The 26,081-nt window shown below is 29.5% G+C and overlaps 3 protein-coding genes across 4 annotated transcripts; all 3 read right to left on the reverse strand.

Moving 5' to 3' along the window:
* Positions 1-55: 55 nt before the first annotated feature.
* LOC124825891 (Leucine-rich repeat transmembrane protein kinase) lies at positions 56-9,780 on the reverse strand. Of its 2 annotated transcripts, XM_047298625.2 has the most exons (24): positions 9,525-9,780; positions 8,990-9,164; positions 7,600-7,671; positions 7,405-7,473; positions 7,227-7,298; positions 6,908-6,979; positions 6,713-6,784; positions 6,340-6,411; positions 6,180-6,251; positions 6,016-6,090; positions 5,862-5,933; positions 5,243-5,314; positions 5,093-5,158; positions 4,905-4,970; positions 4,774-4,812; positions 4,596-4,654; positions 3,774-4,156; positions 3,478-3,673; positions 3,085-3,234; positions 2,618-2,736; positions 2,085-2,295; positions 1,741-1,981; positions 1,187-1,337; positions 56-646 (listed from the first exon to the last, which is right to left on the reverse strand). In XM_047298625.2, exons 1-24 carry the CDS (start codon positions 9,640-9,642, stop codon positions 251-253), a joined length of 3,090 nt encoding a protein of 1,029 aa, XP_047154581.2. In that variant the 5' UTR covers positions 9,643-9,780; the 3' UTR covers positions 56-250. The 2 variants fall into 2 exon arrangements, with proteins under 2 accessions (XP_047154581.2, XP_087951712.1); XM_088095586.1 differs by lacking the exon at positions 9,525-9,780 and having other exon boundaries at positions 8,998-9,110.
* A 5,625-nt stretch (positions 9,781-15,405) lies between these two features.
* On the reverse strand, positions 15,406-18,368 carry LOC124845236 (protein trichome birefringence-like 43). Its single transcript, XM_047322307.2, has 5 exons — positions 17,945-18,368; positions 16,505-16,676; positions 16,121-16,296; positions 15,886-16,044; positions 15,406-15,808 (listed from the first exon to the last, which is right to left on the reverse strand). The coding sequence occupies exons 1-5, from the start codon at positions 18,205-18,207 to the stop codon at positions 15,517-15,519; spliced, it is 1,062 nt and encodes a 353-aa protein (XP_047178263.2). The 5' UTR covers positions 18,208-18,368; the 3' UTR covers positions 15,406-15,516.
* Positions 18,369-25,171: 6,803 nt separating this feature from the next.
* Positions 25,172-25,780, reverse strand: LOC124845235 (AT-hook motif nuclear-localized protein 17-like). Its single transcript, XM_047322306.2, has one exon. It carries the CDS (start codon positions 25,778-25,780, stop codon positions 25,172-25,174), a length of 609 nt encoding a protein of 202 aa, XP_047178262.1.
* Positions 25,781-26,081: the final 301 nt, after the last annotated feature.

Below are 26,081 nucleotides of genomic sequence, written 5' to 3' on the forward strand. Positions count from 1 at the left end.
TTAGAAACTTTTATCCTATAAATCTTCATATGTCAATAAAAATTATACCTAACCCTAAATTAAGGCAGTCCAAATTCGATTAACAGTGACGGGAATAGGTACATAACCATAGCTTCAAATTATAGCACTCCAAATTTCTTGGATACAGGCCACATGATGAAACTTTTTACATAGTTATTAACTTTTTTTTTTTTATCTTTTCTTGCATTGAATACACCACGTTCTGTATAAAATACGTGGCGCTTGGAAACTAGTTTGACTTGTCTGATCCATCTGAATTAACTGTTGTTACAAGACGATAGCTCTTTTCTGTTTCAACATGAGAGCCAGAGGAATCAGTATATACACTAGGTATTGACATGCTATGTGTTCTACTAGGATTCTGCCAGAAGTGATTTCTTATACTCTTATATTTGGAACTGGAACTAACAGCTGAATATCCCGGATCAGAAAGTAGATCCTGAATATCAGTCCAACCTTCAAGCATGCTCACAGCTTGGGACATTGTTGGCCTAAGTGTAGGAGATGCATTGGTACATAAGAGGGCCACATTTAGCACCATCATGGCCTCCTCGGTTGAATATTCTGAACCCAAATCTGGGTCAACCAGCTCCAGAAGACTCCCTCTCTCTTGCAAAACATAGGCCTGAATGAAACTCAAAGTTCAGATCAGGGTTACTCAAATTTATGATAAATTTATAGTGATGCTATGATGTGGACAGGAAACACAAACCGGCACAAAAATGTGGAGTGGAAAAATACAGTTTGATTATCTAAAAGACTATAGATGACATTTTAGCAAAGTTCTCTATAAAGGAATGATTGTATATATATATATATATATGTGTGTGTGTGTGTGTAAAGAACCATGATGCGTAGGTCAAAGGTAACATGGTATCTTTAGTTCGTATAAGCTCTTATATTATGCAGTTTGATTATTAAACGCCTATATATAACATTGTTGCAAAGTTCTCAATAATGAAATGGAAATACACATACACATATATATGTGTGTGTGTGCACGCACGTATAAAAGGGGTGCATATATCTATATGCGTGTGCATGCATATGCGTTTTGCATCTGCATGTGCATGGAGTGGGGTGTGTAAAAGGAAATTGTCTCAATGAAATAGTTCTCCAACTTTCTTATTGTGAAGTTGTGATTGTTAAGAGACATTCTAATTACCCAATCAAGAAGATAAACAAAATCCTCGGTTGGCCTGAAATTTGTATTGCTCTTTCCGCTGACAGTTTCCAGTGCAACCACCCCAAAGCTATAAACATCTGCTTTGTCAGTTAGATAGCCACGCATTGCATACTCAGGAGCCATGTAACCACTACAAAATGAAAAAGACCATAACAATGGAAATTAGGATTATTGTGATAAAGGATTTATATCATAGAGACCGCACTTTATCCTCTACACTGATTTCTCATTTAGGGCATACAGAAACGTTTCAGATAATATATATGATACATATAAACTATTTAATGGCTTTCATTGCTTAATGTTCTATGAAATTTGTTCGTTTTTCTAATCTAGTCATAACATCAGCACATGATGGAGTATTTATGTTTTCCTCCTACTTCCAAGTCAAAAAGACTTTTTGCATTGAAGGGTGTGCTAAGTGATAAAGATCCTTCGTAATACAGACTTTATTCAATTGTTTTTTTAGGCAAGTCGCAATGCTGTATTATGACATTAAAAACAAAAGAAACAGTGGTAAATTATGGACTTACATTGTTCCTGCTACTCGAGTGCTAATATGGGTTTTGTCATCTTCAATAAGTTTTGCCAAGCCAAAATCTGAAACTTTGGCATTAAAATCCTTGTCGAGCAACACATTACTTGCCTTTATATCCCTATGTATGATTTTTATTCTGGACTCTTCATGAAGGTAAGCCAAAGCTTTAGCTATACCAAGACAAATTTTCTTCCTTGTTGGCCAGTCTAGTCTTATTCTGCTCTCTGGATTCCTCCCTGCATGCAAGCGATTAGCAGAAGAACAATCAATTAGTGGCGCATGTCAAATGTTTGATTCAAACGGCAAGTATGGATAAACCTGATTCATCATGAAGCTTACCAAAAAGAATCCGAGATAGACAATTATTTTCCATGTACTCATATATCAGTATTAGCTGGTTCCCCTCCACACAACATCCATAAAGCTTAACAAGATTGGGATGTTGGAGTCCAGATATCAATCCCATCTCATTCACAAACTCACGGTTTCCTTGTTTGGATTTTGAAGACAGCTGCTTTACTGCTATTATTGTACCATCTGACAGTAGGCCCTGCATCATGAAAAAGGTCTTCCGTTACAGTTACAATTACACAGATACAAATATCAAACTGCTGATTGGTTAAAAAATCTCCATAACACTTAAACCAGCATGTACGTGAACAATTTTTCCTTTACCAACCCACCATGGTTATCTGCTTGATAATGAATAAATCCACCACAGAAATCATGACTGAATTATAAGCATTAAAGTTGAATTGAATGGAGACATGGAAAGGATGAAATGTGTCTTGCATTTCAAATCAAGTAACAAATAAATTAACCGCAAGGTGGAATAGTTAACCGATAATATAAACTTGAGGAAGACCTAACACCTTGTAAACACAACCAAAGCCACCTTCGCCAATTTTGTTTGTTGCATCAAAGTTTTTGGTTGCTGCTTTGATTTGTCTTAGTGTAAATAATCCCGTCTGCAGATCGATACCCCTAAGCTCTGGAAAATAATATATATTAGAAATTTGGATTCAACTAGGAAATTTGTGACCTCCACAATATCTGCCACCAAAGTTCTTTATATTTCTATCTAGCATATAAATATATAAAGTGTGTAAATATACTCTTAAAGCCTTGACTTTAGTGAAAATGGAAAAATATCATCAATAACAAATCTGATATAGAAGTAAATTATTGTGCTTCAGTTTTATGTTATTTGAATAAAATTTGTACATATATTTACTTAATACAAATTGATGAAGGAGCTCAGGCAAATAGAAACGATGTTTATGTTGGAAAAAATGGAAGTATTTATTATAAAGAATTGGAAGAACTACGTTGCACGTACCTTTATACACTGGATCTTTGCCTCCTAACCATCCCATCCACCTCATAAAAACCAGCCCCAGAAGTAGAAGAACTAAAACACCAGCAACTATGCCAATTGCCAGTATGACATTAGTTCTGTTGTCATCCTTCCTTGATGGAGGTTTAAAATCTGTACAAGGCAGAAGTATTTATTTTTAGCCTTTTCAGAAATGAGGGCAAAACTGATAGAACTGGTTCTGATAAAAGGAAAGAAGGATGAATTTTACTTTATAACAGAACTCTGGTGGAGGTTCATAGATAAAAGGTTATTTTTTCCTACAGTCTTTAAACGCATAATGCCATATTATGGTTTCAGCTTCAGTCTTATAAGGTCAGATAAAGCAGTAGCACTAAGATGCAGGATGTGACTTACTAGGGCTTACTGAAATAGCAGAAACTAGGGGTCCATAAACTCCTCTTGTGGGAATGCCAGTGGTTCCTTTTCCAGCCCAGTAGAAGTGAATCTTCAAAGTATGTTGGGTGACAGTAGCATTGAATGTCTTCACAATTGGCTTGCCAGTACCACCAGCTTCTCTTTGGATATCAAAGTCTTTCAGCGCTAAATTCCCCTTAATTTAAGGACATAATAATATATTCCGTCTACATCAATGCACAACTCTGCGAATCAACAATCTAACATCATGTGAAAAGCATGCAAGTAATTGTTACCTGGATATAGACGTCAAATACCCTCTTTCCGAGACTATTAAGTGATCTATCATTGATGAAAATAATCTCTGCAAAGTGAAGCTTGATTGTGTAATTTCCATTTATTAGGCAGAGGCCATAGTATGTGAGAGCAAGGGGAGAAACACGAGCTGTTGTGTATAGTTGTGAGCTGAGTGCAGAGACATTATTAAGTCTAGAAGTATTGGCCACAATGTATGGATCAGAGTCAATATCATTGTCCATGAAGTTTCCAGTGCTGCTCAGAGCCCAAACCTGGCCAGTATATAACATTGCAGCACCTTTTCGTTCAACGTCAGCTTCATAAATATGACCACTGATATTTGCTTCCTTACCACCACAATTAATGTTCAAGGCGTACTGATCTATTGAAAAAATAATGACAAAAAGGGTTGGAAAAAAAGAATGCTTAATGCACAATCTTTCAAATTGTAATGGTCTAGTTGCAAAGAAAGACGGTACAATATAGGAAGGTAAAATTTTCCTAGAGCAGAACATAGTTATTATTTAAAATTTTCAGTTTTTAGTTTAATTACATGGATTATTTAAGCCATTAGAATCATCGAATGGTTGTAACAGAAAAGAATACTGTAATATCTTCCATTTTTAAGTTTCTTAGAATTAGTCAACCTGTTTTATTTCAAATAATTGGAAGAGGAGATTAGTCTTAACCCTTGGGAAAAAAACAGATATATTGTTGAGTTGAGAACTTTTTCAACAACTTATTTCACTAAATTTATGGTAACAAAATTTTACTCACTCCATGGTAATTTAAAACTTGTAGTATGGTGGTCGTACACTTACATTGGCTAACTGAAGCAGGGCATGGGAAGTTCCTTTTTAAGCATGAATGAATCTTATTTCTGTAACAAAGAGAAATTTGAGGTTATATACTAGGACTACTACCAAAGTCCAAAGTTTACAGAAAAACCCTCAGAAAGGAAAAGGTTAAAAGACTGCATTTCCAAGCACAACAGCTTACTGTGTATCTACAGATGAAGAGTAGCTTTCAGCAAGGTTTCTGGAAAAATAACAAAATTAATGTTGCAGTTATAACTGATAACTAATATTCGATGAGGAACAACTTTAACCTAAAGCTTAAATTAAATTTACATGCTCCCTCGTTGACATTCAGTTGGACTTGAGCTATCCCAGGAGAAATTATTGTTAGAGACATCACTGTGTACCAAAATATATAAATAAATAAAAGATGTTAATCTCATTTGCAACAGGAATGTTTATTTCTTTTCAGTTGAGTGTGACTGAAAATTGAAACATAACAAGTCAAGAACTTAACGTACATATTTTTGTTATTTCCAAGGACCCAGGCAGGTATAGTCCCGGATAACTTGTTCCCAGTAAGATACCTGCATTATTTAACACATATTTTGTTTGTCAGAATTAAAAGTGAGATGTACCAATAACAAATTTCATTCAATCCATCCACTTACATGAAGTCTACTTTGTCAAGTTCGGCAAAAGATTCAGGTATCTCTCCACTCAAGTTATTGTAACTCAAATCTCTACATCAACCAAGATAAATAAATGAAATTGTTTTATGTAATAAAAGGCATGACATGTTTTTTGTATAAAAAACATGTTTTCAAAGATCAAGGCCCGTGAGATGCTCCTTGGTGGAAATGAAACTGAACAAGTTAAAATGAACCTTTTTTTTCAGAAGAAGAAAAGAGAGGTACTAAATTAAAGAGAAGGTCACAATCTCTCATCACTCCTATCACAGTCATTTTTCTGTCTCATTGTCTTGACTTTTTAGTTTACTGTTTTCTTGCATTACAGGCTTTTCTCTCTCTCTGAATGAAATTTAGTGCTAATTAGTTATTTCCCTAGTGAAGGACTATAAACAAAATATAAGCACAATTGACCCACAAAAACTTGTACATATACAAAACTATATTTCAAATATTGTAGTGAACACAGTGTCAATATTACATGCAAAGATGACCAAGACAACATTAAATCGTTTCAGAGATATTCTCAAATGGAACAAGATCCTTGAAGTAATATATCATGGAGTCAAAACTACTGTAAGTTACCAGTTGAATAACTTACAAGATTTTCAGTTTTTCCATTCTCCCAATATATTTTGGGATTTTTCCTTTAATCCTGCAATTTCTTAATACCCTGCATTCCGGTGTCCAAGTAAACTTTAGTTCATTTTGCAAAAACTTCAGAGAGAAAGAAGCATTTAAGTGATTGAACTTACAATGTCTTCATGGATTTCAAGTTATTTAGTGGTGGGAAAGCTGAGGTTTTATCCCCTTTTAGGTCAGTTATCCTCCTAAGTACCAAAGAATTAACAATACAATCACTTGACATATTGACCTTCTATCATCAAAACATAAATCAAATAAAGAATTGCATGCATACAAATCACTTAGTCTTGTCAAGGCAGAAATGCTAGAAGGTATTGGCCCCTCAAGAGAACAACCGTGCATATGCCTGTAATACCGAAAGAAAAATGTTGGCATGATAAATTTTAGTATATACAAATAAACACAACAAGAAAGATATAAGGTTGGAGACTTACAGCTTTTCTATCACTGTCCAGTTACTAATGAAATCAGGTATCTTCCCAAAGAAATTATTGTCGCTTAACCTCCTAAAATTTGTTTGCAAAAGGTTAATAATTATGCAAAGAAATGTCAAAGTTCAATTGTAACTACAATAAAAGAACATAATAAAGCTACACATTCTTGAGCTTTTGTAGCTCCTTATAGGAATTATTTCAGAACCCTGTAGTGACTTGCCTTTACCACCCCCCATATTAAAAGCATCAAAGTGGTTCATCTTTGTGCATCTTTTACTCAGAGATTGTAACCACATGCCGGATGTTAAAAGTTTATTTATACAATTATTCATTTCTTGCAGATAGTAGATAACTAGGACTGATAACAACTTACAAATCAATCAACTTGGTCAACTTGGAAAGTGAGGGTGGCAAAGCTCCTGTGAATCCATTGGATGATAGAACGCTAAACAAACATGTTAAGTAACTCGTGTAAAGACACTAAAGAGTAATATGTTTGGGGGAAATAGAAACAGGTATTGAGATTTAAAATTTCCAATAAGCACACCAAGAAGTTCATAAGAATTACAGTTTTTCTAAATCGACCAACTTCTCAATCTCCGTTGGAATGTGACCCCAAAATAGGTTTCCTTCAATACTCCTGTAACATTCATACAACTATTTAAATTATGCAAAACTGCAGAAAAAAAATTGGAAATTACACTAAACCAGCAATCCTGAATCACCTATACCAAACTGTCTTTACCAAAAAACAAATATGTCGGCAAGAGGTAAAAACTACCTTAGATGTGCCAAAAAAAAATCTCATTTTCTTTAAAAATCATCACTAAGCTGAGTGACCGAGCCAACAAAATTCATTTGAAAATAAAGAAATGATTTCAACATACAAGTTTCTGAGGGTTGTGATATTGGTGAGAACTTTGGGGAATGGCCCTGATAATTTGTTTCCCATGAGAGAGCTGCATATTCAATTAACAACAAGAACCTTTAGTGTGGCTACTTAAAAAGAAGAAATTGAAGAGACAATGCAGAGAAATCAAAGTGTGCCTAGCAGAAAGCTCTTACATCTCAACCAAGCCCATGGTACTCCACTGTTGAGGTATAGAACCAGTGATGATGTTACGACTGAGGTCTCTATTTAAAAGTGCAAGACAAAGTTAGTGAACTTCACCATTCCTTAAGGATACATAAATGGATGATATTGGAACATCATGCAGAGAAAAGAGTCATGGCTTCAAAACTGAGGTTTGGTTATCTTACAATATTGTGAGATACTGAAGCTTGGAAAACATTGGTGAGAGAGTACCAGACAGATTCTGACCCTTCAAGAATCTGTTTATTTAGAACATGAAATTAAAAGCAGAAACTTAGAATTTATACGGTGGTATTAACATGACCATTGTAAGAAATCCAAACAATAAATAATTACAGTACATGAAAGTATAAAGGCATCTTGTGAATCCTTAATGATATACTCTATTTTTTTGTCTGCTGTGTATTAAACAAAAACTACAAACTCAATTACCTGTTTTGTTGAAAACCAAACGCGTTTTTCTTTTTCTTATTTCTTGAACTTGTTAACTTTCCCCTAAAAACATATTCTGTTAAGTACCAAAAGTAAAGTATATTTCTTGTCTTTGAACGGTTTTGTGACACTAGTAATGATTCGTACCGCTACAGTAAAGCTTTACCCGTTCTCTGAATATTTTAAAGAATCATCAAAATACTTTTTTACCAGACACAGTTTCTTGTAACAAATAAACAAACAGATTGAAGCAAAAACATGAACGTATATATAGCCTCAAAGATGAAAATTTAGAATTTACAGTATAGTGACAAGAAAAAATAATAAAAATTTGTTGCTACCCACACAAAAAAAGACAATAATAATAAAGACAGAGACAGCACATCCTTTTCTTTTTGTTTTCAAAGTCAAAGATTTGCAACTTGCATCGTTGTGCTGTCGAGACCCTAGTTTTTTCAAACATGAGTTTTTGTGTATTAATGAGTTGGTTAGTCGAACATGAAAAAAAAGATTAAATTATACATGGTAGCATATAGAATTTTTGTCATTTACTTATTTTTAAAAAAACTTTCTCAATTATTTTAAAAGTAATGTCCAATCCAAGAACCATTTTGCTCTTCTCATGAAGACGAACGCGTTATTTTGACGAACCACAACCACGAATGTGCATGACTAAGATTCACCATAGTTTAGCAAAAGCAGAATATGCATACGAAACATTGGAACTATTCATGATAAAGAGAAAAGTATAGTAGGAAAACACCCATTACCCTGTTCTTCTCTTCTTTAATTTAAATAGGTTCTCGAATCCAGCAAAGAAAACAGCATTTTTTCACAAATGAACAACTTTTTTCTTTAAAAGATAATCAGTAACTACACGTGAAGGTTTGGTGGTAACTTTAGGAGCTGTCTGTAGTAAGAACAAACATATTTGAAGCAATATGAGAAGTAGAAGAAAGTTATGTTCATCGTCCCCCGAGTGTACACGTGATTCCATGTGATTATCTTCCATAATTTAAGCTCTTGAAAACACAAAGAATCTATTGGGACTGGAACAAAAATTGATTGAAACAATAGAGAGAGAGAGAGAGAGAGAGAGAGAGAGAGAGAGAGAGAGAGATTTACATGCTTACAACATGGCAAGAAGTGTTGTTATTGAAGGAACAATCACACATCACAGTGCTCTGAAAGCCTTTCCTATCATCAGAAACATTCCAACTCCCTTTTCCACTGCAAGGATCCACTCCAAAGTCCCAATCTTTCTTCCCAATCTTGCTCCCTATCTCCTTCAGTGCCTTCACTGCACACAATTCAAACAATCAACTTCACCAATCAGAAAAAAAAAAAACAAGCAAAGAACATTCTAATGAATCTTAAGGTCCCACATATGTGCTCATGCTTATCAAGCTTGTGCTATGATGAAACAAAACAGCCAATCCATGTTTTTTTTCTTTCATGTGCATAGATCCAAACAAAAGAACTGAGTGAGGCAAGACAACTTTTGTCTATGCCTCATTTGGAAACTCTGTTCCAAAAAACATGGAAAATCAGTAGCAAGGATTATTGTAAACAAATGTTCTAAAGCAAGAAAGCACTGATCTGAAACTGAAACAAAGACAAAAAGTGTGTGAGCAGCAATGAGTAGAGGAATGAGTTTTACTCTCTTGATTGTTGAGCTTGGGAGTGGCAGCAGAAGCCCAGTGTGAGAGGAAAATCAATGAAGTTGAAGCAAGGAAGAGTAAACAGAAGACCCTGGAATATCCCAAATTGGGCTCCATGAATGTGCTTTCACCTTTTGGAGAGTGATAGCGTGTGAGTCAGAGACTATAGCATGAGATGAGGATAGAGGGTGGATTGCATCAATGGTGATGTTGTTGCTAGCTACCGTAATCTGTTTGGGAGCATGTGACAAAAAAAATTCTTTTGCCAAACCCAATGAGTATTTATACAGTGATTTGCTAAGTTATTCTGAGTGTGTGTGAACACCTTACAAAATGCCAACTTGGTGTGAAACAGGTGAGAAAAGACCCAAACTTTAATCTAGCTTTGATTTCACTTATATTTAAAAAGACCACCTTAGAACTAGTTTGAGTGGATAAATTAAACAATTTAATGATTATGTTATAACATTTTCACTTTGTTAACTAATTTGAAATATGATTTTTAAAGTAGAAAGTCATAAGTTTATTTTTATAATGATGATTCTAAAATTATTATTCGTTGTTATTACTGGAGAGGTTATTTTTCTCTAAACAATGTGAATATGATGATTTACTTTACACACTATCTTGTTATGTTACTTTGAGGATAAACCACCCTACCCAATATTTTTACTTTAAGCATAAACCCCTCTGCGCAGTCTTATTACTTCAAGCATAAACCTAAAAATCTTTGAAGGAGAACGTGGGAAACATGTGAATGAAAAAGTAGAAAGTTGGATTGGGGAAATGAATTCAGACAATAATTATAGGAATGGAACTGCTTGTTTTGTGGCCATGGCTTCATAGAGATTGTCTTCCTAGGTTCAAAACAAGAAAGAAAAACTCCAATATTTAGAATTAAATCATTTTTTTTCTTTTGCTTAACTTAATGTTCAATTCATTTTCTATTTATATTTTTCTAATTTTTATTTATATGTTAGTTGAATTTAGACTTAATTATGTTAACACTTAAAAAAAATTGTAAGTATATTTTAGTTGGAAAAAACAGATCTTAAGATTTGCTTGTCCACCATTTCAATTTTTAATTTAAACTAATCAGGAAATTATACATCAATTTAAAAAAAATTGTAGATTTGATTTTAAAAATCGATTTTATAAAATTGAATTAAATTTATATTCTGTTCTTAAAATAAATATATTTTTTTAAGTTTCATTTCATGCATAAATAATTACTTATACATACCATTACTTACATACATATTTGAATTCTTTATTTTTAATAATTGAAGAAAAAGATAAAACATTAAAATTATGAAATCAAAGATATATACTATAAAAAAAATTATTTTGGTTTCTATTTTGACAGCTCCAAGTTTTTCTTTCGTTGGCACCAAAGTACTTTATAAATATAGAAACTCATCATATCATTGGTGATACTAATTTAGTCGTGTTAAAGACACTTATTTGCACGTAAGACTAATTAGGTAACATTTTATTTAATAATATAAAATTATAAAATAAATCATTATAAAATTAATAAAAACAAAATAAATAATTACAAACATGATATTAATATGGAACAATAACTACTTATAAGTAAAGACCTCGTAAAATTACTGATAAGCAAAGACTTCGTAAAACCATTGATAAGTAGAAGACTCAGACACTATATACGAACAAAAAGGGGTCATATGCAAAGAAAAATCAAACAAATAAAATAAATACAAAATCAACTTACTTTATTAAAGAAACTGATTGGACAGATATAGAAAGTTTATCTCAAGAATCACTCATATAGTCTCTGATAATATTTAAATAGATAAAAAAAAGATAAAAAAACTAAAAAGAAAAAAAAATATATAGGAGAAAGGTTTTCTTTTAAAAGAAATTACATGTTTTAAACAATAAAATTCATTTATAAATATTCTATTTATATTTTAAACTTTAAATATTAAAATAATCGAAATTATTTTAATTATAAAAGAATTACATGTCAACCTTTTCATAATTATTATATATTACTATTATGTTAATGGTTAGAGGTAATGAATGTAAATTGGTGCATGAATTTGTTAACTTTGTATTTATCCGAACAATAATTCAGGAATTTGAATGTCGTCAAACTCTATCTTCCAAGCTTCTTTCGGCTCCATCATTAGGTTTGGTTTAATTCCTAGGTAAACCACTATTTAAACATAATCATTAGAAAACTATTTCAGTTTAATTAGGTTGATGACTACACCATCATTTTTTTAAAAAAAGAAAACACTAGATATGGAATTATATTTAATTGAAATTAAACTAATATTTTGTAAATAATTTTTTTTTTACTTTTTTAATTATATTAAGGAAAAAATACTCTTATTTTAGGATGTAGTTGATAATTAGTTTGGAAATAGATATTAAATATGAGTTACAAACAAGTAAGTTTTAAGTATATAGTAAATATAAATATTTTTAATTGAACTTTAAAAAAAATTGTTATATCAATTGTTCAAAATATTTTTTTATTGTTTTAGTTTAAATATTCCAGTACTTGATTTTTATCATTATCTAATTTTTTTCATTAATAAACCTACTCCTTTTCGTTTTTATACCTTCTAATTTGTCAAATAATTTAGTTTTTCTAAGAATAAATTAATCCACGAGTTACAAAATGTTTAAGAGAATAAACGAATTGATTGGTAAGTTAAAGATAAAAAAAACATAATAATCATATAATACTATACAAAAATAAAATAAAAAATATTTTAAAATTTCAATGAAAAACTTAATAAAAACTCAATTAAAAATAACTAAATTCATAAACTACTTTAAACTTAATTTAACCAAAGTTATAATATTAATTTGAAAGCAAAGTAAGTTTGAAAATATTAAAATTTAAAGAAATCTTATCAAATAAGATTCTTATACGGGAAATTACATTAAATTAAAATATTTTGAAATATTCTTCGTAGTTATAGTTATATCATTGATTTCAATTAGATCAAAGTATAAAAAATTTGAATATAATAGGCAAATTACAACACAAATTCCTATATTTTTAAGGTACATGCATTAATTATATTTAAATATAATACTTGATGAATATTTCAATATCAAGGTAAAATACACACAAATAAAATCTATTACTTATAAATATTCTTAGTTAAAATAATAAAAAGTAGAGTAAATAAATAAATAAAGATCAAATAACGTGCTTTGATTACATCGTACGTGATCTCCAACGATGACTTAAATAATATAAACGAATCATTGAACAATTTATTGTTTTATATATTTATGTTTTCTTTATGAAAATAAATACCGTCTGTAATTTTATTTCCTACCATTTTTTCATGTTAATGAAAATTAAGAAAATAATAAGTAAAAACCTAAACAAACTACGAATAATAATTTTATTTCATACTCAAATATTCTATGTTAGCCACAACAAACATAAGGGACAAAAAACAACAATACCAGCCAATTATAAACTTTTGTAAGCAATAATCTCTTTCAAACAAAATCTCACACTCATAAAATCATCACATTCACTAATTTCCTTCTACAATCACTATCAACAAAAACTCAAATGACTCCACAAATAAGCTCCAAACCTCTATCATATCACATCCACAATTTAATTTGACAAAAATACACATAAACTCATCCCAAGATCATAAAAAAAAAATCTCAAACATATTATATAATAGGTTTTCTTTTTAGAATTCAAAGTCACATAGGGAAAACATGTTATTAGCAAATTGAACATTTAGTCTTAAAGTTTACTTTAATTTGGTTCAAATAATATAATAGGACTATATTATTTTTGGTCACTTGGTTTTTTATTATTCAATTTTATCGAAGACAACTAATATGATAACATGTGTCGAATTATGTAAGAGACAAAAATTATACAAGAGTAAATTTGCAAACTTAATTTGTCTAGTTGCTTTTTTATTTAGTTTTTAACGATTTTCATATATGGCAAAAAAAAAAAAATCAAACAAATATGATGTAAATAGACAATTTATATTGCATATCAATATAAAATGTTCATCAATTAATATATCTCGACTCATCAAATATACAATAACTATTTTTTAATCGTTATTAAACTAGTACTTCATGATTATTTCCCTATATTACCAAAATATTTTCTAAGTCTACTCAATTAGCGACTAATACATTTGTAATAATAATAATAATAATAGTTATTATTATTATTATTAATATTTATCTAAATAAAAGTTAACGTTTATATATATATATATATATATATATATATATATATATATATATATATATATATATATATTAACGCATATATATATTATTCAACGTGGAAAGTTGTTTTGTTTTAAAAAAGACAACAATGTATGTACTCATATTAACTGTCATATTTTAAGGGCTTGACACAAATATTCAATTAATACAAATTTATTAAAATACATTCTTAATTATTTTTTGTCTATTTTAACACAAGTGGTATATTGTTTTAATGATTCTCAATTAAACGGAGGGTATGGGGAAAATAGTGTAACAAATTAATAAAACATTGTTTTAGAACAATATATAAAGAATTAAAAGGATTACGATTTTGTAACGGAGGCAATAATTTCCTAAAAGAAGCTCTTAATTAATCTATTATTATTGAAGCGCTTTGATCAGCTTTCTTCTTGATCCAACGGTCGGCAACTAGTTTTTCCTCATAATTTAAGTAAAAAACGCGTTGATTATGACGTTAGGTAAAATTAACTGTATTAAAGAAGTTTAAAGTTGAAAATTAGACTAATAAAAAATTAAAATTTTAAAATTTTAATTTTTTTAACTTCTTATAACGTAAACGTTTATATAAATTAACTTTTATCTGGTATTTGAATAAAAAAAACTACTTTATCAAACACAAATGAAAAAAGTATTATAAAAATTTAATCTCTATCTAAATAAAATATTTTATATAAAGCATAGAGATTTTTTATTTTTATTTTTATTTTTATTTTGTGAAGTTTGAGTTTGCAAAATCATTATCATGGACTTGTCCAAAGAATAATAGTTACAAAAATGTAGAGGACCGAGCAGTGTTTTTTTGCCACTGTCCTACGTGTGATTCTTGAAGTCGTAATTATGACTCTCAACATCATTCGACCAGGTACAAAATAATTCAAAGTAATTTACTCAGGGTCATAAATATTTTTTTATTTTTTTCAATTCATTTAAAAATTATATATTTTTTGCTAAACTAATAATTTTTTCAAATTATATTTTACATTTTGATATTAATTTTTTTAATAAATATATGTCATCATTAAAAATTGTATAGAAATATTTATGAATATATTTATAAAAGAAAGATAGCGTGTGGGGACAGACATGCATAGTGAAAAGGAGAGGCGTGAAGTTGACTGGCACCATTCGACGGGTATGCCAGCTGGATAAGCTGTGGGAATGCAGCGTTCCATTTTGGACTCCCATAAGCTCGTGTCTCTTTTGACCATTTCTTTCTCAAACTATTATATTATAATGTTAAATGTTATTCAGTTCAAAAATTCAAATTTTTCGCTTTTTCTAAATTTTTATATAATTTAATTACAAAATTTAAAAATAAATAGATAACGCGTAAAATAAATTAATATTATTATATTTATTTATTTTTAAAGTTGTTAGAAAAATGACAAACATTCTGCCATCAATCAAACTCATTTTCATGGCTTCATTTCTTTAAATTGTTGTTATCACTGAACATAAAGAAAATAAGAGGTGCTGGAAGAAGCAGTCTAGGTTGTAAGTTAAGGCCCAATAAACTACTATAGACCTCTCGTGACCCATGTCATTCGCATGTTGTTTTATTTGTTATCTATTATATATATAAAAAGAGTATGTTATTAGTTACATAAGTGAATTCAAAACTAATATGATTTCAAGTTTTTCACCACATAGAAGTTATGTTTAATACAAACAATTTGATTCATATAACTTTTGTTTTACTGTAGAGGTTTCTCATAAAGCTTAATTTTGAATGAGAGATGCATATAAAAGCAAATTCCAAGTATCAGGAACACCAGGGAGACACCAATGGCTGCAATCCATGCTCCTTTTTCCACCAAATCCATAGACAGATGGGTGACCATCTTTTCTCATCTGTGACAATGCAGTAATATTCAGCAAATTCACACGCTTTGACATGCTTCCCAACACCTTCTGTAACACTATCTCAGCTGGGTGCGAATACTTTGATCCAGAAGCTGGCACCATTTGCCCCTCACAGAATCTTTCCTTTGTCTCACCCCATTTTCCTCCACTGCATTACACAAACTCAACGTCAATTCTTGCAAGCACAAACTTACTCACAATCACATATTCTTAAACTTTACACACTTTAGATGATCTGGAGACACTCCTTGAAAGAACACCCTTGTTTTTTTAGGGTTAACGTTGTCTTCAACCCATTTGGCCCATGTTTTCAAGCCTTTCTCGTATGCAACCAAGCGATCCATGTCCTTGTATGTGTGATTTCCTTCTCGGATGAAATCCCATCTGCAGAAAGAGAAGAGTGAAACCAAACTGCATGTGATTATCATAGGATTAATAATAATGTCTGTATTTTACGTACGGTTGTTTTCTTCCGATGTGAAGCCACCAATGCCAAGAGTCGAATATCAGTATATCGTTTCCTTTCCACCTTTTTCCATCTCCAATCGAATCTAATTTCAGGACTCTACCAATACTTTCACTTTCAATATCCACCAAAAATGCGTTACGGGAAAGCATCACCTTCACATCATACCTCTGCATATTATATATAGTCACATTCAAACAAAATGAAGAGAAATGTCTCAACACAAAACTATATAGTATCATTCCTCATTACTTAAGCCTTTCTCTTTTGTAGTATTATGACATTATCATATATTACTAATCAGCCATAAAAAGATTGATTTAAATCATGAATAGGATTATGAATATATATAATTAATTAATGAGAGTGGTCTCTGACCGGAAAAGTGAAGGTGGATAGACCTCCAGTTCTGACTGAGGTGTACTTGGCACGTGGCACAGCCGTGTGAAGCATGCAAGTGAGTGATTGCCATTGATTCAAACTCAAGGAGTCCCCCACAAACAAAATACTCTTCCCTCTCAGTCTTCTCAACAAATCTTCTCCATTGAATCTGTAACCATCACCATATTGATAATTGAAATAGTATTTTCTGTGAACCAATCTTGGATATGTCTATTCCATTAGAACATAACAGGTGAAAGCAACATCACAACTTGTCAAGTCATTAGACCCTCTAGGAAGTTATTAGGACCGAGTCCAAAAAGTTTGAATTTGATTCAGCTAGTTGATGGATTAAACACGTTATTCATTAGTTTAATTATAATTTTTTTTCTCTTTAATTTAAAAGAAAATTAAAATATAAATAAAGTTTAATCCATGATGATATTAAACTCTAATCCAAAATAAATAAAAAATACAATACAAATAAAATAAATCCAATATTATGTTAAATTCTACTTACAATCCAAAAGTAAAAAAATATAAAATAAATTACTATATACCATCAAATCATTGTTGTGACTTATTTATTTATAATATTTGAATCTTAATGAATAAATCCACGACATAAAAGAATTTAGGTTTAAGATTTTTATTTTTTTAATATAATTTAAAATTTATGGATAGATTTTGGTTGATCACATTTTTATCTGGATAAACCAAAATCTCAGTGAACAAAATTTAATTTTAGTCGATATCAAAATTTTTAATTATTTTAAACTCTATTCGGTTTGAACCATTGACTCACAAATTTTAATATATTTTGACAACACAAATCACAACCACAAATCACAAATCACAACACAAATGTCAAACACATTTTGGTGTTTGACACTTTTTTTTTTAATTTTTAGAGATTAAACACATGTTAAAATGTTTATAAGAACTCAGTTGTTCTATCTTACTGAATCCAATCATCGCATTGATAACTTAAAATTTAGCAAAAGAAACCGAGTGTCTGCCAGTGGTTATATGGTTGGTGGTTAGCCCTTTTAAGTGGCTTAGAAAGCAAGTAATTGTTTTCTTCTAGCATGTGGTTTTCTTTCAATAGCAGAAACCAGTGGACCCCGAGGAGATGTGAAATCTACATCGAATGTCATATTCTTTGGACCATATAAGATGTAGTAATTGATACTCTAATTTGAGAGACCGTGTATTTACTGCGGTTTAACGTTAATCAAACCATGAGCAAAGTTGGAGCTTCACTTATGGATTAACAAAATAAACTTACTGTAAAAGGATATTCAAGAGTTTGAAAGTAACAGTAATAGATCAAAGTGAATTGTAACACATGTGAAGAAAATCTGATTGGGTGAGGAACGATGAAAGTAATAATGATAAAAAACTGAGTGAATAACAGGAAAGAAAGGATGTATGTACCTTGGTAAGTTGCAGTTTTTGGGTTGCCATCTGTACTTGACATAGTTTTTATCAGGACGACCATTTCTTATGCAATCAAATTCTTTGAGAATAAAGGGACATTGTGAGCTATTATAAAGAGGGTATGATTCATCAGCAACCCAATTTCCCTGAGACAAATCGCAACCCTTATTCGCTGCTGTAATTCCTCTTGGCTCTTTGTGATGAGCACCACCGTGTAAATGAACCAACAGTACAATAAGCAGCACGATTAATATCGCCATCAAAGTGTGGAAACTGACGACATAGGTGTCACTGCTGCATATGTACTTCACTTTGGAATTACTTTAGCAGCGGTTCGATTGATATATTCCAAGATGAGACAAAAGAGAAAGAAGACGATGAGAGAAGGATGACAGTTCAAAAATGGATAGAAAACAGAGAGTGTGTTTTGGTATATATGGAGGTTTTACATAATCAAATTTTTAGTTTAAATGCCTTGAGTGGGCCTCATCAACCGTGTGTGCTCTATCCAATATTATCAAGTGGTTAGAAAATGAGAATAAGGAGGAAAATATTCACTGCACGTGCTTCTGACTCACTAGTATATTCCTTTTATCATTTTATTAAGAATTTAAGTAAATATCGATTAATATAATGACCAAATTAAAAGAGAATAAAATAGAAAAAAAAAGTATAAAAATTAAAAATATAAAAGAAAATTATCGTAGACATATATAGGAAAGATATTTGGTAAAAGGGAATCTAGCAAAGTGCCCTGGAGTCAACAGTGACCTGGAATCTAGCAAGTGGTTTGGAGTCAATAATGGATGGAAAAAATGGAGTGAGACGAGCTTGGGGTATGCGTGTTGAATGGTTTTGCATGATGTTGATTGGTTTTAGTGGTGGCGTGTGATAATGCAGAGGGGTGAGAATAATAAAACTAAGCTGGATTATTTAGCCCATTAAACATAAAGGTGGGAAAAGAAAAAAAAAACAGTCAAGTGTATTAACAAGGGTGTTTCACCCTGCACCTCAAAGTCTTTCATCCTGCACCCTCAATTTCCATAAATTTCCATAAATATCCTGCACCGTGTATTAACTTGACAGTTTGGACGTGGAGGTTTGAGGGAGTTGGAGACAATGACAGCTTGCCGAAGTGTTTTTTAAAAATTTTCCTTGCATATACATGATTTAAAATTATTTGATTTATATATACTATGTTCATATTCAAAAAAGAGTAAAACATTTAAAATATGAATGAAAATCCAAAAATCACATCATTCGACATCCTATGCAAAAGGATCGAATGTCGATATTGTGACATCCAAAAAAGCGTGCACAAATAAACACAAATACTTATTCTCAATCGTAATTAGTTTTTAAATACTATTCGTGCTCATATAAATTTTCAGTTAACTAAAAAATTCTCAATCAACATTACTGTTTTGTTCACTTGAGGATATTTAGAGGAAATGATTTGGAAGAGAGTGATTGAATGAATTTAAGGAAATTTGAGAATAAATTTTTTGTTGTTTGTTTGAGTGGATTTGGAGGTAATTGAGAGTGGATTTGGAAGTAAAGTTTGTGAGAATTAATGTAGGATTTGACTGATGTGATAAAATAAAAAACTTTGTTTAATAGGTAGAAATTAAAGATTACCAAAATGTCCCTAGTTATTAAAGTAATATAAAATGATAATCGGTAATGTTATATTTAATTGTAAAAAATTTAATAAAGAGAAAATTAAAATTAATTATCAAAATTAACTTTAAAAAGGTAAAAAAATTGTAATTTAGTAATATAATTCAATCATAATTGATATAATTTTATAGTTTTTGGTTTTTATAATCAAATTGAATATTCATAATAAAAAAAAGTGAATATATCAATAATATAATTATCTAAAAATAGAAAAAATATAAAATTTATTTAATTAAAAATATATATGAAATGATATGAGGTAAGAACATCTTATCATTGTAGAAAACAAGTTCAATAATAATAATCTTCGTTAAATGAAAATATTATATGTGTATACCAACTTTCATTCTATAAGTAAAAATAAATTATATTTTTAAATAATCTGGTAGTTTTATAAATATCAGAACAAAAATTTACTTTGATTAATAATATTTTATGTACCACGTATGATTTAACATAATAAAAACAATGACTAATAAAATTATAACTATGGAATGGATACAATGGTGTGTTACAGAGAGGTTAAATAAGACATTTTTCTAAAAAAATCATCTTAAAATATAAAAATTCATCCAAATCCTTCTTCGCCAATCTGCAGTAATAGTAAATATTCGGAAACGAACACACGCTACAAATTTATTTGTCATATATATAATGACTAATTAAAACAGTTACTTTGTTTTCTAAAAAAATATTAAAACCAGGCGCATGTGTGTTATTATTTATTTGGAGGTTTTTAATAGTAAAAAAATATGATTTTTTAGAATTTAAATTTTGTGATTACTTAAATGATATTAATAGTTTTATTTTGTTATTATTATTTATTGACATTATTTTTATCCACAATAAATATTATAAAAAAAATCCCACTAAAATATTGTTACATGAATCTTTTCCTATATTTTTTATTTTAAAAAAATATTAGTAAATATGACATTACTCTGAGCTAAATAGGAAAGGAGCTAAAAAGAGTTACATTATTATGTCATGAGATTAAATCTACTCAGGAGAAATACTCTGCTATGAAGTTTCAATCATAAATAAAGTAATTAGATGAATGGAAATAGTGTTAATGTATTGACAACTCTGAATATCTCATGATTTGTGATTACAGTTCCATATTTAAATTACTTTTAGTTCACTTCTCATTATAGACTTATTACTACTGCAATAAATTTTTCAAATTTATTTAATGCTGGTATTCAATGCCCTAGAATATAATAAATATGTTTTCCTTTTATCACATTAATTTCATTCATAAAACAATTTGACCACATTAAATTCTATATGAGATTTTAAAATCAAACAAATAAAACAGTCTATATTAATATAGATTTCTTAAAATTTCAATATTTATAAATGAAAAAAAAAGTAAATATAAAATAAACGTAAGTTGCATAAATGTTAAAACGTTGAAAGGTTTTAGAACTTTGTATTAATGAATGGTAAAATGAATAGAAAAAATAGAATAATTATTCATTCATAATTAATTCTTATCCAGCTATGAATTGATAATTGATAACCTGTCTCTCTTTATTTGTGGGGTTGTTCAAAATTTATATAACAAAATAAGTATTCTACACAGAATTCTAAAAGAAAAATATCTTTTAAATAATTTTTTTACACCAGCATTTGTGGTAACTAATGATTGATCTATTTCAAATATACATACAAATGAAATAATAACACATAATATATTGTCAAAAAATTGTTTAAAAAAGTTATTAACCTATCAAATTACATTCTAAAATCATAAAGTGAAAAACACATTCAAACTATTTCAGCAATAAAAAAGAGTTGCACAAATTACAGACACAAATAAGTACATTAAAACATTGTCACCTTTAATAGGTTTCCCCAATAAGTACAATAAAAGTTTCTAAGGAAATAAATTAAAATAAGTTTTTTTTACTTGCATGTCTTTATTAATAACAAAGGGTATTAATGATTGTTTTTTTAGAAACCTATTAAAGTTACTGTGTGTCATCTTTAACAGTGGTAATTCTTGGTTAGAAAACAATCCTATATCATAATGGCTATTATTAGAGGATAAAAATTAGGGTGAAGGATGGAAAGTTACAGAAGTTGGTTGAATTATTATTAAGGTCCAATTTGTTTCAGTAGATGGCATGTATTTATTTAGTGTTCAGGAAGAAAGTTTGGTTATTATGATATTTTAAATTAGTGAATATTTCTTATGCATTTAATTTTAAATTAAAAAAAATAAAAGATAATTTATTTCTTAACCTTAGTATGTCTAAATAATTAAGAACTTATTATATTTAATTCGTCTTTCTAGACCATACATTGTTTATGCAGTAGATGGACTTGTAGGTACATTCAATGCCCTAATTAAGAGTATTGGCATGCATCTGCAAGACTTATAAGATATTTAAGAGGTTTAATGGATTATGCTATGGAATATAATAGATTTTTCGTTGTACTAGAAGGATATATAGTGATGCTAACTGGACATTTGATTCAAATGAGATAAAATTCATTAGTGGTTATATATTCACACTTCGGGGTGATGCGATTATATGGAGATCAATCGAGCAAACAATTATGCAAAATCAACCATGAAATATAAGTTTGTTGTTATTGAAATGACTTGATAGTGAGGTTGAATGGTTGAAAAACTTCTAAGCAAACATTCCACTATGAGTGAAACCAAACCATTTGTGTCAATACATTGGGATTGCCAATTGCCAGTAGTTATAACTAAAAATAAGAATTACAATGGAAATAACAAACATATACATTTAAGACATAATTTGGTAAAACGATTATTGAAGAGTAGAACTATTTCCATTGATTATGTGAAGTCAGATCGAAATCTAACAAATCCTCTGACAGAACCCCTGGACAGAAATATGATTTTAGAAGCATAAAGAGAAATCAGATTTAAGCCACTTGCAAACAAACAAGTGATGATAACTTACATGGTGTAAGAATTTTAGTTTAAATAAGTTTTTTAATGATTTTTATACCCTTTATGGATGGTGTGTGATTTGCAACATATACTTGATGAAATCACCTATATGAGTATCGAGTGAGACTGCTTGTATGAGATATTGACATGATTTCTAAAAAACTCATGAATATTAGGTATATGCATGACCTAGTAAGCGTAAAACAATGATAACAACAAGAATTATGAGGGTCTATTGTGATTGATAAATTGCTAACATGTATGAAGTATCTTTGGTTTATATAACTCTTTGTGCCAACTACATTGTGTGTACATTTATCAATCCAAGACTAATTCAGATAGATTAGTATACTAGTTTTAATGCATTATATCTTTTATGAGACCCAAGATTCTCCTCATTTCATTTTTTTTTTTATCTTTTGTAATATGTGAGGATTGTTATAACATAAACACCAGATAAAGTATATTACAAAATATACTAGAAGGTTGTTGCAAATATTTACAACCTTTTTGCAAGTTGCACGAGTTGTAGAAGAAATACATTTTCTTTGTCTGTATGATTGCTGCAATTTTGTCAATGTTGCAGATCCTCCCCGCTAGGCACGATGGTCAACTTTGAGCTGTTACAAATATCCTCTGGAAGCCATGAGTTTTTTTTGGCTCATCTTAATCTCCCTCTTGTATCTACAAATACATGCATTTTGCTTCTTCCCAAAACACAACTCACTTCTTTTCTTCTCTCTCATTCTCTTTCTTTTTTATTTTATTACCATATGTTTAGTTATTTACTTTTTTAGAGTTTTTTATTAGATCTAATATTCTCAAAACATTTAAAAAATTTATGTTGTATTTTGAGAGGTTTGCCTAATAAATCACGGATAAATTCTTAAAGATAATGAATTATATTTTGTTTGTGATTTCGTCAACTTTACAATAAAAAATAGAATATATATATATATATATATATATATATATATATATATATATATATATATATATATATATTGTTAAGTCTCATATATTTATATTTATTGTAAAGTTTTTAATATATATAAAAAAAAGTTAATTGTAGTTTTTTAGAATTTAAGTTTTGAGATTAGTCAAATGATATTAATGATTTTACTTTATTGCTATTAATATTTACTTTCCATATGTTTTCATTTTCAAAATACATATTAATTAACGATTCTTTATTTAATTTTTATCTGCTTATCTTTTACCATACGTTTTTCTTGACTTTCAATATTTCCAAACACATTCTTTAATTTGATAAGTTGGTTTCTTCGAATTTGAAAACAACTAAAGAAAATACATTATTTTTAATGAATAAGGAAATCTATAAAACAAACATATTAATATTGTAGACATAAAATTACATATTTCATAAAAGATAGGATCAATGTCTATGGACAAAACATATTGGACATTTGACTATATATGGTATTACATTGGATAAACTATACTTAAATGAGCACCAAGGATTAAATCATGACTTCATTTTTCTTTGCATGTTGATTTTCCACATTAAACATTTACTTCTCTCCAATATTTTTATTTGCTGTCGTCGAATATTGCCTTTATAATTCTTTTTTCCAAATTTTAAGTTGATTTTTCTTATGATAAAACTAAGAGTGAATAAGACATTACTATAAAGCTAAACAATAGAGGAGCTAAAAAAATTTAATTAGGTTGTAAGATTAAGTCTACTGACGAGAAATACAATCTAATTTGAAGTTTCAATAAAGAAAACTAGAGTTAATGAAGAAAACTAGAGTTAATGTGTTGACTACTTTAACTATATCATGAAATTTATTTACCAATTTTTCAATACAGTTCCATTAAACTACCTTTTAAGTTCACTTTTTTCTAGCTTTATTACCATTGCATTAACTTTTTTAAAAAAAAATTAATGTTTGTATTGAATATAATAAATAATTTTCTGTTCACCACATTAATTTGATCATTACAAAAAATTTGACCACATTAATTTCTATGTGGAATTAGAAAACCATATAAATAGAAGGGTCCATATAAATATAGATTTTTACTTTCAAAATTTAAATATTTATGAATGTAAAAATTAAATGTAAGTCCTAAATATATATTAAAAAAATAGTATTTGAATTTTGTATCGATGGTGAAATCAATTGTGAATTGAAAAAATAGAATAATCATTCATGTCAAGCTATATGAATTGGTGAATTAACTTTGTTTTTTTTTTCATTTATCGGTATCTTTTAAGATTTAGATTTCAAAATTAATCTTCATGGAATTTCAAAATCACAAATCTAAAAGTATATTGAAACTAACATCTATCACTTACAACATAAGCTCAACAATAAAAAGAGTTGCATCGATCACACACAAACAAGTGCATCAAAGTATTGTCACTTAGACTTCATCAAAATAAATCTACAAATTACCATGCTTTTACAATATATTTGACATTTCATAATAAAAAACAAAAAAAAAAAAACTAATAAACCATATTCATGATAGCACCTATATTTTAAGATGAGTACATGTATAACAATACTAATGGAGCGTTAACACAATTTAATTGTCATTTAGATTGCATGAATAACAACTATTGTTATCCTTTTTTTTCATTATCATAATTGGTTTTCACTTTTGTTATTCTCAAAGCTATTCAAAATAGTAGCTGCTACAATAACATCATCACCTGCGATAATCTTCCCTCCAACAACTCCAATAAAGCTTTGACCTATATTTGAACAAAAGGAAATGTTAAAAAAACAATCAATGTCAAGATTAGACAGTGATGAAACAGTACAAGAGTTGTTATTTATGCAAGTGCCAATGAGGGAAACTAATGTGAAGGGTCCATGAACAATGAACGTAGAAGTTGTGGATTCACTATCACGGAGAGTGACGTTCATAATAGATCCTGAAGCACTTTGCACCGTGATGCTAATTTGGTAATCATAGGCGAATTGGATCAATGCCTCAATCACATCAGAATTTTTAGGGATTTGAATGAAAATAGGTTTTTGGGTATGCTTGTTGTCTTGGTCAATCACAAGGGTTAATTTTGGTTTGTTCTTGGAGCCCACTGGCCTACCGCGTGTCCTCTTTGATGATGATGAGGAGGAGGGAGATTTTGGATGAGTGGATGAATCAGTAACATCATCAAAGGTGTTGTCATCGGAGGAAGAAAGTGGGGTGGATGATAGGGGGTTTATATTACTTGGTTGAACCATTGTTAAGGTAGAAAAGGAGGATGTATATGAGATTTGAAATGGAAAGTGATATTGAATTGGATATATAAAGTCAGGGAAAGAGAAAAGAGGAAGAATAAAATTATTTTGTTTGATGTTTCTTTGTAGATAGTTTGTAACTAGGTTAAATGTGTTTTTAGTCCCTATATTTTGATATAAAATTGGAATTTGTCCATGTTCAAAATTTTGATACAGTTCAGTCTCCAAACTTTAAAAATAAATAAATATAATTTTCATAACCCAACTACGTTAAATTTTTTTGATGTGTTAATTTACCTTTTAT

Source organism: Vigna umbellata, chromosome 1 (assembly GCF_029865625.1).
Source record: "Vigna umbellata cultivar VRB3 chromosome 1, Vumbellata_1.0, whole genome shotgun sequence".
NCBI classification, from domain to species: Eukaryota; Viridiplantae; Streptophyta; class Magnoliopsida; order Fabales; family Fabaceae; genus Vigna; species Vigna umbellata.